This window comes from Micromys minutus (assembly GCF_963924665.1).
Source record: "Micromys minutus genome assembly, chromosome: 1".
Classification (NCBI taxonomy): Eukaryota; Metazoa; Chordata; class Mammalia; order Rodentia; family Muridae; genus Micromys; species Micromys minutus.
The window spans coordinates 71,236,536-71,251,271 of record NC_137969.1 but is presented as its reverse complement, the minus strand read 5'-3'; the positions used below and the strand labels follow the sequence as shown (position 1 = coordinate 71,251,271).

The 14,736-nt window shown below is 45.1% G+C and overlaps 1 protein-coding gene across 2 annotated transcripts in view; it reads right to left on the bottom strand.

Annotated features, from left to right (window-relative positions):
• Positions 1 to 14,736, bottom strand: part of NOS1AP (nitric oxide synthase 1 adaptor protein) — a gene marked incomplete at both ends in the record, with an annotated part of 262,475 nt that overhangs the window by 177,057 nt on the left and 70,682 nt on the right. For both annotated transcript variants that reach the window (XM_080920099.1, XM_080920098.1), the window contains one exon: positions 10,912 to 10,983. In XM_080920099.1, the coding sequence (XP_080776225.1) occupies positions 10,912 to 10,983 (72 nt within the window). The remainder of the gene's footprint in view (positions 1 to 10,911; positions 10,984 to 14,736) is intronic.

Sequence of the window (14,736 nt, the reverse complement as noted above, 5' to 3'; positions counted from 1 at the left end):
AACAGAAACTATTTCCGAGATAGCTGGGAAAAGAAAGCCACAGGTCTCTACAGAGTGTGGTGCTAACACAAAAGACAGACAGGGAAAAAAAAAAAGGGACACCAGAACTGGGCTTGTGGAGAAGCAGCAGAAGATGAACTGGGTCCTAAGGAGATGGGCTTCAGTCACCCAGAAAAGGACGTGCCTGCCACATAGAAGGAAGGAGGATGAGCCGATATGAAGATGCTCCCAACCTTTGCTGGGGCATGCCTTTGTTACCTGCAGAAGCCTTGTTGGGAGCTGATGGTCCAATCTAGAGGTAAAGCATTACAGAGAGCTGTAAACAGGGCAAAACCAATAGAACTGCCTTTAGAGGGACAAGCTAGTCACTAGTGTGTGTGCGGGGGAGGGTAAGATGATGCTAGCCTAAGGCACAGGGACACAGGGCTCTCTGCAAAGCAAACATTGTACCACTGAGCTACACCCGACCTGGACTTCGGCAGCGTCTGTGCAGTAAGATTGCAGGGCTCCTTCTACTTGGAGAGATCGAGAGGGATCTGCACATTTGAGAGAGATTTGTTCAGAAGGCAATTAGGCATGGTGGCTCATGTGAAGCCTAGAGAAAGGAGTCTAAGGTGACCTGGAGGGTTGAGGCTTACACTCTGGCTGGGTAACATGACTTTCACTGGCATAAACTGGCATCCATAAAAATCCAAGGGAAAGCAAACAGCAAAGAGGAGAGAGATCTGCAGAAATGACGAATCCAGGTTATTGACACACCAAATTCAAGGTGGCTTTGGAACACAAGGTGGGGTAGGGATGCCACAGAGGACATATGAATTTCAAACTCTTAAAAAGAAGTTTATAAAAATCAAATAATAGCCTTACTTACATCTAGCGCTATGCACTGCCTGGCAGTGTTCCCAGATGGAAGACAGACACAATCAGGAACACAGATGATACTGTCTGGCTAGACACTTGGGAAATGAGGACAATCAGCCTGCTCTTGTAGGATCTGTGAGCCAGACTCCAGTCTCAGTTCTCAATCACAGCAGCGCCAAGCTCAGACTTTGCTGTGAATCCTAGACTCCCCACTCACCAGCTCTCGGCTAGAGCAAGCTGTTTAACCTTTCTCTGCCTTGGCTTACTCACGTATAAAGTGGGGTGATCTCACCTATAAAGGGGGGTGACGGTCACACTCACATCCACACAGAGTGGTGGTGGTTGATACTTTTGAAGTGCTTTCTGCCTGTGGCCAGACACAGCACCATGGCACGGTGCAATCTAGACTGTGGTCTGCTTAGGCTGCACAAGGACAGGAACAAGGAGCAGTGATGTCACTTCTATGACCCTTCTCTGTAAAAGTAATACCCATTCCTTACAGGGTTGTTGGAAACTGGGATCAAATCACACATGAAAACCCACCTACAAAACTGTGAAGACAATGGAAGCCACAAAGGGGGACCGCTCCACTCCAGGTCAGAGAAGTATCGTGAAAGCTGTCTTCACTGCAGTGCCAAAGCTGTCTCATTAGGTAGTACAGCATCTTTAACCTATACGATATATATGTTCCCAGTACATCAGAACCTGTGTCATATGTTGAGTACAGAAAATCACAGGAGACCGGCCTGGGCTGTCAGAGCCTGGCTCACAGAAGTCACAAGAGAAAACACTTGTCAATTCTGCACAGGGGTGAACTGGTAATGCATATCATGACACCCATGACCCTGAAAACATTCTGGCAAGTGAAAGAAATAGGAACAGGTGACAAATACGGTATAAGATTTGACTGGTGTGAAGTCTGTAGAATAGATAAAATCAAGAAACAGGAGACAGGACAGAGTTCCAGGACTGGGATAAAGTCACTGACGAATGAACACAGTTTATGAGAGACAACAAAAGGCTTCGAATATTGAAGGGGTGAGAGACACAAAGTGTTGTGGTATATTTAAACCAACAGAGTCGTACATGACAAGTGGTAAAAATAAAAAATCCATTTACATGTGAGTATGTCTTTAAAACCAAAGAAGTCATTAAAGTGAGGATGTACAATGTCACCTGTTGCCAATGCTAGAAAGATGAACAAAGGCGTCCCCAAAGGCTGCAGCACACTGACATCCAGCATTTTCTTTCCTTATAGCAAACAAACTTTATTTAAAGGATACCCAAAATCCAGGCTTGGTGGTGTGTAGAGACATCATCAGTCAGCAGGCTGAAGCAAGAGGATGGCTGTAAGAAACTGGGCAGGATGTCGTCTGACATTCCTTTGGAAACTCAAAGACATCATTGCTTACTCTTAGGTATGCACAACTCTCACAGAGCAACTGTACTTAAAAACATATGCTTTGCTTTAGCAACAACTCTGGAAGCTAACGAAGTAGCTCTGCCCTGGTTGGTTTGTTGGTTTGTTTGTTTGTTTTTTTAATCATTCTTGAACAGAGTGTAATGGCTCACATCATTAATCCCAGCACTCAGGAGGCATCAGCAGGCAGATATCTGGGAACCTGAGGCCAGCTAAGTCTACAGGGTAAGTTCCAGGAAAGCCGAGACTAAGTAGTGAGAGCCTATCTCAAGAGGGAGGAAGGGATCATTCCTGAATCCCTCGTCTTTGGAACATTAAGTAACTTTTCATTCTGGTTCAAAGTTAAGGAAAGATAGATGTGTTGCTCATGCGTAGTTCAGGTACTCAGAAGCCTCTTAGTGACCCAGATTCTCTTGAGATACAACCTGCAGGAAAAATTCCTACAAATGACTGATCGTTCCTCCTGAAGTCAGCATTCAAACTTCCCTCCAACCTGCTCCCTGAACCTAGAAAGCTCATACCTGCTTCAGGCTCTGTACTTACTGTTCCTTCTGTGTGAAACACTCTTCCTGCAGAGAACCATATGGCTCACTCCCTCAGATTACTCACATATTTAAAGACTCTCTCCAACATAACCAAGAAGTCTTCCCCAGCAATCGGTAGTACTCGGGCCACCTCTGGTTCTCCCTTGTCTCATGTCCTAATTTAGCATTCTGCAGAGAATGTACTCGTGACTCTGTATTTCTAGCCTCTCCTATTCTTTCTCACCATCAGAACATAAACTTCATCCGAGCAGGAACTTTGTTTTTCAGACTCTATGTTTCCAGAACCTAAAATAATGTTGGCTCCGAAGTCAATACTTTCTCCCCTAAAGAGTGAAAGAAAAATCAAAGCCAGCTCTCCGTGCACCAGTCTTCCTGCTGATGAGAATGCTTGCCTCAGCTCACCTGGGAATTCTCATTTGCATCCTGTGCTCAAAAGGAAGACAACTGTAAATTCCCATCATACAGCTGCTGAAAACACATTAAGTATTTTCTTAAGTTTAAAAGAAACCAAGTTCCCTTTCAAAGAGAACCAAAAAGGCAAACATCCAGTGTTTGACTGGCTCATGTCTCATATATCAGAAGGACAGTGTGGAATATTAGCCAATAATAAAAGGAGAAGAAGTGTCGGTACATAAAAAAGCACAGGTCAACTGTGCAAACACTAAAAGAAGTCAGACACACAGGTCCACATATTTTATGAGACCATCAGTAGTAAATGTCCAAGACAGACAAATCCATTCAAGGAGGGAGTGAATTGGTGAAGGATACTGTGACTGGGAGCCTCGGGGGAATTGGGAGATAAGAAGATAGAAGCTCACAGTTGGCTAGAAGTATGTGGTCCTGTGGGTGAGTACTTGACTAGCATGCTGGAGGTCCTGAGTTTGATCCCCGATGCTCCAAATTTTTTAAAAATTCAATAGAGGTTCAGAGTTTCCTTTGGGTAGGAAGGAAGTTCTATAATGACAGTTGCATAATTATGTATATGAATATATACTAAATCCCACTGCTAAAATTGTATAGCGTATGATGTATAAATTATATAGTATATGAAGTATATCTCAATAAAGTCATTACCCAAAAAAGTCTTGGCAAATTATAATATCATTTAAATACGTAAAACATACTTCTATATATAAACTACTAATGCATACAGGCCTTATATAGATTTATTATTTAAATACAAATTATATTATACAACCAATAAATTCAAACAAGTCAGAGAAGGCTTTAGACTGAAATCACATCTCTGTGACTACACAGCGGATATGTTATCCGAGCTCTCTGGTGTCCGGCTCAAGCAGACTCAGCAGTGATGCGCAGCATGTAGTCAGTGTTAGTGTAAATGTGTGGCGGTGTCTCCATATTGTCAGTGACCGATGGCAAAGTACTAGCTGGATCTTGGTATTGTCATTCCTATGGCCCATCACCAGCCTCGTATTTTGTAAACAGCACAGATACCAACCAGTCAGAAAAGATACTAAAAGCAACAAAGCCAAACACTTTCTGCAAGCAACCCAAATGGAGATACCAAGGGTATAATTGCTGCTAGTCCTCCACGCAGCCTGTGTATCAAGCAGGTGCTAGTTCCACCCCTGGATTACTTTCCTGTCTCAACTCCACAGAAATATTCATTCCTAGCCCTTCCCTGTACAAAGGACCCAGAGATTGCTTTGCCTTATGAGAATTCATTCCCTTCACATGAAGAGCTGTCCTGCTCTCCTTTAGAGCACCAAGAGTGACAAGACATAGACTGCCCACTCTAGAAGACACAGCAGAAACACTCAGTAGTGAAGACTAAAAGCTAGTGAGCTGTTCAAGGGTGTACACATCAGGATCATATGAAAACACAATTTTGGAAAAGCCTTACAGAGAACCCTCAAACACCTAAGAAGATAACCCTACCTTTCCAGGGAAACTACTCTGAGAAACGTAAATCTACAAACTGGTTAAAAAAAAATAATAGCCAACAGGTCTCAGAGCAAATGAATTCATGTCTTTAATAAAAGCCAATGGTTATTGGCTGCTTATCACTGCTCTCAATGGAGGGAAGTTAGACAGAAACCTTTGGGAAGTTTTGTTGGGGCAGGTGTGGATATTTTTAGGTTTTGCTTTGATTTTGTGTGTGTGTGTGTGTGTGTGTGTGTGTTTTGTTTGTCTGTTTGTATTGTGTATGTATTCACATGTTATCCGGTCAAATCTATCTATAGAAAAGATATAACAATTTTACTCATGATCAAACACTGACTGACAGGTTGAAAAACCTTGTCCAAATACCCTGATCCCATGCAAAAGAAACAGAATCTGAATTTTGTTCTGTATCATCTTGTACTGGAAAATTTCCATAAGGGGTGGGGCTTTCCCAATTCCTGCTAGAGCCTGATGCTCTAATCCACTGGGAGGGGCACAATAATGTCCCTCCCCCTTAAGCCTTTAAAGGTGCTACGTCATGTGACGGAATGACTTTGCACATGTGACAAGAGTATGAACCTGGACAGGGAAATCATCTGGGATTCTTGGGAGAAAATGGAGAAGAGAGAGCTGATCACAGAGGTCCTCCCCTCAGAGGCTACAGAATGTGACGCCATGTAGTGATGGGAAACAGAGGTCACAGTGGCGGCACTGCTGGCTCTGAAGACACACAGGAGGCACTTGCCAAAATCATGGGCAACCTTTGGGCATCTCCAACCTTGTGACAGACAGGTGACATGGTGTCACCACGTGAAAAGTTCAAATGTGGAAACCATGCAATTAAATGAACAACAACCATAAAGAAAGAATATCTCATCAAGTTGTAGGTTACCTTCATAGATATGCTCATATATGTATGTATGCTTCACAGAATGTGCTCAGTGGCCCTTGGGCTGCGTCTATGCACAGGATGCTAGAAGAACAAGAAACAGACTGTTCTCTAGGGCTTCCAGCAGAAAAGCAGAAAGCAGACCTACCAATGCCTTGGCAGTTCTCCGTCTCAAGTTTCTGGCCCCCCAGAACTATAAGATGACAACTTGGAGCTATTTGAAGTGTTACATTGTGACTGGTTAGCACATCCTGTCAAGTGACATGTCCCGGCTAATGGAGCAGATGTGGCACTTCAGACTCTGAACTGCGACAAAGAGAGGAGGAGCTCACTGTTGACCAAGGGAAGCTACTCAGGGAGAAAGGCACAAGGTGATAAAGAGGCCACAGTAGAATCCCTCTGCCATGGGGAAAAGGGGCATGCAGACAGGACCAATGCATCCAGTCACCAGCTCCACAAAGCCACTCATGGTGAGCTACCAAGAGTGCATCCGATGCAAACTTTCCCAGGGCCATCTAGGTTTTCTATCCTTTGGTTTTCCTTGAGAAGAGTTCTGGGGAAAGCTGGCCAAAATGGCAGCTGCCGGAAGAGGAAGTGGACATGGCCAGTTCCTGATTACCAATCCACCGACTACATACCCCTCCTGTGCGGCCACACTACAGAAATCAAGGCATGCTAAGTAGGAGGTTCTGGTGCCATTCTCCATAATTTTGGAAGCCATTTGCAGTGTGGACCAGAATGTGCCCAACCCCGAGTCAAAGAAGTCAGTGGGAGGCCGGGGTCATGTTCTGGACACAAGAAATACAGTCATTCTAACACTAGCAGTGATGGGGATGTTGTGGCAGGAGCATGAGGGGACAGGAAGAGTCACTCAAGATGGTTTCCCCAAGGAAGGAATGCATTCGATAAAGAGGCCAATTGTTAAAAGCAGCGAGATAAGGCAGCTGGCTGTTAAAGGTAGCTAGAAGTCTCGGGATATTTATCTGCATGTACGAAATGCTCCAAAACCCAGAGGAAAGGTATAAAAAAAATGATAGCGATGAATATAAATAGCCCTTTATGGTTTATAAAGCATTTTTTCACACACCATCCCAGATCCCACAATAGCACCAGAGAGACAGGATGTGAAGCTGCATGCTGTCTTTTATAGATGAGGAAGCTGAGATTAACAGCCGTCAGTGGCTTTGCCAAGGTCACACATTGAGTCAAGGGGAAGTCTCAAGCCCAACTGTCATTATTCCTTGTTGAGAGCCCTCTTGACTATACCAAATGCCCTTCCCAAGGAGACTACAGTGAAGCCACAGGGACTGGTGTTGATATTTGGAAACAAAAGACACAGGGTAGTCGGGCATCGTGTTAGACACTGGAGATTCAAAGATGGTCGTGACAGCATGTGGTCCCTTCCTCCATGACCAGACCTCTCAGAGCTGTGACAGACACATCTTAGAAGCCATCCAGCTGTGGCACCTGTCATCACTGGCTTATCTCTCTGCACTTCCACAAAGCCTTTCCTGTCTCCCATAAATTGGGTTTAATCTCCCAGTTGCACACATAATTTCTTAGCTTCTTTTTCCTTTATTAATAACATACAGAGTACATATTGGTGTGCGTCTTTGGTGGGATGTGAAATGAGACCATGAAAAGGTTGTTGTAGTTCCTCGAAGAACACAGCCAGACACAGTGGTGTGCCAATGGTCCCAGCTACTCGGGAGACTGAAGCAAGAGGATCATTTATGCCCACAAGTTCAAGACCAGCCTAGACACCAGCGTGTGATGCCAGCCCAAAGACTCAACATACGATTATGATCCAGAAATCCCCTTTCTGCGTATACAGACAAGAAAAAAAGTCAAAGAGAGTTCTGAAAGACACGTCTGCGCATCCATGTACTCAAGAACTATTCACAACAGCTAAAAGATAGACACAGATGCCCATCAGTAAATGACTACATAAAGAAGATGCAGTCTGTCCATACAAAGTAATACGAGGAGACCTTAGAAAGGAAGGAAAAGCCACCACTATACAGCAGGGATGGGCTGTAAATACAGCCATCTGTCAATACAGGGGGACCAATACTGCACAGTTCCATTCTTATGACATTTTAACACAGTCAAAATCACAAAAACAGGAGGTAAGGAGACAGCCACCTAGGGCCTAAGGGGAATTAGATTATATTTGATACAAAGCTTCAGTTTTATAAAAAGAAGAGAAAAAAGAAAAAAAATGGCTGGAGATCCTAGATGCAACAGTAAGGATACATTTAACTACTTAACCTGTGTGCCTTTAAAAAGGAAGAGCTAATGCTATGCACTTTTACCATCCACTTCTTAGAAGCAAATTAAAAGGGGAAAAAATAAGAGTGTCTAAGACAGATATCATAAGTTCAAAAAGAATATGAGAAGTCGGAAAACCAAATGAAGAGGAGGGGACAGCAGGGGAAGCCTGCCAGGCGATGATGGAGTGTGAATGTAACTGAGTCCACAGTGGGGCACAGAGCTGGAGATGAGCAAGAATGCATCCTCGGAGTAGAGCCCCAAGTACTAAGAGGACTAAGGATGGTGTCGGACAGAGCCCTTCACTCCCTGCATACATCCTTTGGGAAACGTAAGAATCTTTACTGCTACAGCACAGCACAGCTCTTCAGAGAGGCCTAGGGGATGAGAGCTATAGAGTTTAGCAATGATGGGCGTGGTGTCCCACACCTGTACCACAGCACAAGGCAAGGAGATCTTAAATTCAAGGTCAGACTAGGCTACATAGGGAGACTCTGTCTCAGGAAGGAAGGAAGGAAGGAAGGAAGGGAGGGAGGGAGGGAGGGAGGGGGGAGGGGAGGGGAGGGAGGGAGGGAGGGAGGGAGGGAGGGAGGCAGGCAGGCAGGCCTTGGCAAGGCATTCACAGCTCACCTGTAAGCCTCTGTGATCCTTATCAATACCTGCTCTCAGGACTACCTACTGCTCTGGCCAAGCCCTGGGGTCTGGGGCTTCTAAGCCTAGCAGAGAGCCCAGCAAGTCTGCTGTGTCCTATCCGGTATTAGCCTGATACCATTCAACATAAAAGGACAGTGTCAGCTATGGTCCTTTACACAGAAATTTCATGCCCTAGTTCTTGACAGCTGTAATTACAGCCCAAACAGCTTTTGAAAGGCAAAGAGAAAGAAAAAAAAAAAAAATAGCAGCCTGGACCTAGCAGTGAATTGTAGGGCGTGGTGGGGTGTGGGGAGGGGGACACACAATCCTAGCACCTGCTACTAATGGCAGCCATTCCACACGAGACACTGGACAGCCAGCCCAAACAGCTTTCTGACCAATTAATTCCTCTCTCTAATGTAATGAGCTGCTCATTAAGCACTAGAAGCAGCTCCCACAGAGGGGGCTGTAGGAAGAGGCATGAGGTTGGCACAGCTCACAGGTAATGAGGGAAGAGGAGCCTGCCACATTCCAGGCCCGGATTCCTACAGAGCCCAAGACCAAGTAGTTCCATATCATGTCTGGCCCGTCAGCTTCCAGGTAATTTTTGCCCTGCCTCTGCCCATTTTAAGTTGTGTTGCTACCACATGCCCCCTTTCTGGGAAGGTACTACGTCCCAGTCCTTTGGTTCCACCCAATTAAGGTCATGACTCACAATCAGCATTCCAAGGAACCCTCAGCAGGGCATGAGAGGTCACAACACAGACTGAGTGTGAAGCCCCAGGCAGCCTGTGAACAGTCACCTGACCTGAAGTACTTAACCTACCTCAGGTTCCAGGTCTCGTCCATGAAATCTACTAACAGTATCCTCACTTCATCTAAAGTAGCTATAAATAATAATAAAACATATTCAATATCAAAACATCTAAAAGAGAGTGCACCACAGAAGTAACTATAACTGTTGGGAAAGAAAATGCTTTCCCAACATGGCAATCTCGGCAACAACTATTCTCTGCTCTATCAGTCAAACAGAAGTCAAAGAACTGGGTGGACACCCGAGGGTCGGTAGCTCCAGTCTTTCTATCACAGACACAAGCACAACACACGGCCTCTGCTTCTTCTAGCCATGTAGGAGGGCAAAGGAGGCAGTAAACAGGCCCAGAAGTACTAAGTCCAAACATGCAGCCTGGAAGTACTAAGCCCCAATATGCAGCCCAGAAGTACTAAGCCCCAACGTGCAGCCAAAAGAGGAGTAAAATGTACAGCTTTTCCATGAGACCAAGAGGAAGAGACAGAATGGATTCAGGCCACACACACACACATCACTCCTTAGTATTTCTCTGAGCTTTGGTCTAATCTAGAAAAATGACATGGCATGATCCCCTGATGCTGTGACTGTTGGCCAGAATTAATACTGTCATGAAAGTACTTCAAATTTCCTTATTATCAAGTACTGTTATATATAATGACAGTCTCAGTAAAGTCAACTTGGTAAAGGCGAAAAGGTTGAAAGCGTCAATGAGCCACGTGGAAAGACAACAGCCAGCATGTTTTCGCTCTCTCCAACGCTGATGTCATTGAATTGAGGCTCCTGTTGATAGGGTAAAGAACCAGCTCAAAGGGAAAATGGAACTCCAGCACCTGCTTTATATTTTCCCGTTAGGTGAACAGATCACTCCAAAAAACAATGACACAAGCCAGGCTGCACCCAGAGATGAGCAACCCTAACACCAGCTCACTCCACAGCACAGTAAGAAACAATATACCTGAGCAATCCCGAGCACACCTCCAAATGCACAGTTCGGTTCCAGTTCCGGTTCTGGTGCAGAGCTGCAGACAGGTTCCTTTGTGATCCCTGCTCCACTGACCATTCAGAAGGCAGTGGGTTGCCACACGTACCAGACTCTTCCAGGAGTCACAGAAAGGGAAGGGCAATGTGCACACAAAGCTTATACACCCCGAACCCTCAAGCAGCTGACCAAGGAAGTTTTGTTGGCATCTCATATCCAGTCTTAAAATTTCAAGGAATTCTTCTATCCTATACCACAATTACCTTTTTAAAATGTTTGATCGATTACTAGTTTTTCTTACTAAACTTTTGCTCTACGTGTACCAGTTTCCTTTGCTAGGCAACCAGGGCACATGCGTCTCAGTTAGAAGAGCTTGCGGGACACGCAGGAGGGAGGATGCTGCTGCTCTGCCAAAACATCCATTCCAACCTTTGGCCCTAGTTCCCAATAGTTTGCCCAACGATACAGAAATATAGGTTCTTGGGCCTGGAAGGGCAGAGTCAACCTTTCTGGCTCTGGGCTCTGGCTCCAAGGACCCACAGCTAGGAAATGTAAGTTCCAAATTCACACACAGCCCCACTTCTGACCACTCACCCGGATTCTGCGCATGGCAGCCACGATCTCAACCCTGCTGTTGGGTCTGGGCACATCCAGGCTTCCCACGTACTGTAGAAAAGAAGCAAAGAGAGAATGAGAGGAGGGTGAGGGGCAATGTCCCTAATCACAAAATGTCAGGGGTGCAAAGTCTTTGAGGCCACACGATTTCTCTCCCCATTTCACAGAGGAGGAAATTAAAATCCCAAGGGCTATAGTCAGCTTTTGAGATCATTTCTAGCTTTTAATAATAAATAACCAGCTTAACCATAAATGACTGCTTCCATTTTCATCCTGCTCCTAATGTAGCAAAGTCCTGTATTTGGATAAGCAGGCATCTGAATCAGAAAGGCTCCGTGTAGATTCTGGCCCCTGTCTATATGGATGGTAAGAGCAGTTTTCTTTTTTTCCTTTCAATTTCTTCATCTGTAAGATCAAATAAATTACACACACACACACACACACACACACACACACACACACACACTGAAGGGGGGAGAGGGAGGGAGGGAGGGAGGGAGACAGAAAGAGAGAAACACATAAAAGTACTTGCCAAAAATAGATGCACTAAGAGAAAAGTAGACACACTTGGAGTTATTAGCTGGAATTTGTTTTGTTTTGCTTTGGATTTGTTTATAATTGTATAAGGTCCCACTCTTTTTTTTTAATTGAACAACTTTATTTTAAAAAAACAAAGATAAATATTACAGCTTTTAAAAGCATTTTTGCATAACAGTATATGAATACATTTTTGTCAGTACTTGATTTTTTTTTTAAAGGTTTGATAGTATGCCTTAAATTTTTACTAGTTACAATGAGCATAAAGTACATGTAAAACAAGATGTAACCTGGAAATAGTCAAAGTTTTCTTGGTGTGTAAAGATTAAGCATAATGATTTTTCATCTTTTTTTGGGGGGGGGATAAGGCCCCACTCTTAAACCTAGGCTGGCCTGGTACTCACTCTGTAGCTCAGGCTGGTAATTGGATTCCTGGCACACCTCCTGCTTCAGACTCCCAGGTGCTATGACTGCAGCCTGAAGCACATCTGGCTACTCTTCCTTAATTACTGGAATTTTATTGAGTTATCCCTAGACACAGTGTGAACCTCCAGCATTTTGTTAAATTCCTTACTGGAGAAAGAATAGACTAAATAAATAAATATATATATATGTGTGTATATATATATCAACTGGATGTTTTATTGCTTTTGAAATAGGTTTACCATCTAATTGAGGCTAACTTTAAAATCACTTGTCCTCCATCTCTGCATCCTGAGTGTCAGGGATTACAGGTATGCACCACCACACCTGCCCTGATTATACTTTGAAGTTGTCCACTAAACCAGCTTGCATTAAGGTTAATGTTTAACACACGTTTCCTTGCTAAAAACTATTCAAATAATGCAAAAGTAAGCAAACAAAAGAATTAAGCCTTCACTCTCAACAGGTTAGTACCAGTCTCTGTCTTTCCTTACCAATGAGCATACATTCAGACAATTCGTTCTAAGGGGGGGAAAGGTTGTATTATTCATGACTTTAAGCACAACCTAGGTATCTTAGCCCATGAGTGCAGGTGAGCAAACTAAACACAAGGCCTCCTTTCCTGACAGACCCTTCATATCAGATGCTTCGCTTCCCTAAACCACCTCATCTACATGTCTAAGAGTTAGCCAAGGAGTTAGCTCTAGACAGCTTGAGACATACCTAAGCGAAGGTTAAATTAATAGAAATAGGAACAGTCATGTTTGAAAGATAGTCCCTATGGTTTCGAGAAAAGAACTTTTTTTTTCCCCAAATCTGGAGCTAAGGACTGTCTCCCAGCAGAAGAGTTTCACAAATGACACCGGGAACAAACGGATTTCCCCTAGTATTGACCAACAGCTTGTGTTGACACACTGAAAAATGAAGTTCCCAGCAGCAGAGACGATGGCTGGTAAACCATGGGAACACTGTTGGCTGGCCCTTTGGAGAGCCCACCCAAGTACATGGGCTTGCAATCAAAGACCTTGAACCTTGCTGAGGCAACAAAGCCCCTCGGTTTCTCTCTGGTTAGCAGTTTTCCAGTGACCCCAGCTGGAGCTGCCAGGTCAGCCATAGGTCAGTGACCTGTACGGCCAGAGATGGCATGGCGCCATTCATGACCGCCCAACTTCAAAGGCCCTCCGGCACAACGGGAGTTTCCAGGTCCCTTTCCTACGTGTTCCACGCTGCTCTTCCCTGAACCCACTGTGCTCAGCAACACAAGCCTTCTAGGCCTTGGTTCCTCCTGCAATCATGTGAAGGCCAAGGCCTTGGGCCTGAGCAAGGTCACTCATTGTAGAGGAGCCAGGGTGGGAAGAGGAGGTACGTGGAAGGGGAGTGGCTGCCAGTCCGGAATGGGGAGCTGCTAAACCACAGGGTCTGAATTCAAGCACCCAAAGGGGACCGTTCACTGGCTGTGCCACAGCCCACCTCTCCATCCTGGGAAAGGATGCAGTTAGACTGATGATACTGGAACAATTAGGAAAAGGGGCGGGGGTGTCAGGAGAGGCAACACAGACAGAGGGGAGAAGTAGTTTCTCAGCTGCTGCTGAGGTCTTCTGACAAGGGGGCAAAAGTCTACATATAAGAAGGTTCCTATTCCCAGGCCTATCTTCACCCTACAAGGGCCTGCCTCAATCCACTAGACCCCACCCAAGCTGGTATATGCAGTCAGCTCACACATTACTCATGTGCGTGCTCACATACCTCGGAGCACACATACCCACTCACAGTGCACGCCCACTGACTCATCACACTCACACCACACGCCTACACTCCCTTCTTCGCCCACTGTTAAGAAAAATCACAACTCTGCCTTCCTGAAAAGGAGTCTTCAGGAGCTAGTCCTGTAACATACAGTTGCACCTTGGGGTCGACTACAGAGGGCAGGAGGATATACGCAGAGGAGGACTCAGGTCTCCCAGACAAAAAGCTCAAGGCCCATGCTAACAACAGGAATCAAGATGAAAGCTGCGATGCCCAGGAAGCAGAGAGGACAGAAAGCCAGCTCCTTGGGCCAAAGCAGAGGATGCAATCACTGAAACCATCTCCCTTTCTACTACAGCCAAGCCAGCAAACAGTCATCACTACCGCCCCCACAGCTTAAGGCTTCTAACTGGAGCAAGCGTGAAAAGATCGACAGTCACTACCACTTGCTGGACAGTCAGGTCATCCTGCTGATTGCTCATTTTTGGTCACGTTCACTTCATTTTTATAACAAACGGAACTAAGCCAGAGCCTCCCACTCTAGGCAAGAAAGGTGGATCCCAGGCTGAACTTAATCCCCCAGCTGAGCCAATAAACTGCAGAGGTGGTAGCTGCCCTCACTTTCTCCTGGAATCAGGTAAGGCCAGTCCCTTTCTCCAGTCAAAGGCTGAAAGGTGGGATTGTCAACCAGAAATTTCTTTTCTTTTATCTGCATCCTCTGATTGAACAATCCTAGGACAACAAAGAGGGCTTGTTCAATACCTAGGAATTAAAAGAATAATTTCCAAAACGGTAACTTGTTTTGTTTGCTTCAACTCCTCATTTCACGTCCCTCCCCTTGTCTACCTCACCCCTTCATCCCTCTCATCATCCCCCTCATCCCCTTTAGTCTCCTCATCATCCCCCTCATCCCCTTTAGTCTCCTCATTATCCCCCTCATTCCTCTCATCATCATCCTCATTTCTCTCATCATCCCTCTCATCCTCCTCATCATCCCCCTCATTCCTCTCATCATCCCTCTCATCCCCCTCATCCCTTTCATTATCCCCCTCATACCACTCATCCCTTTCATCCCCCTCATCAGTCTCATCATCTCTC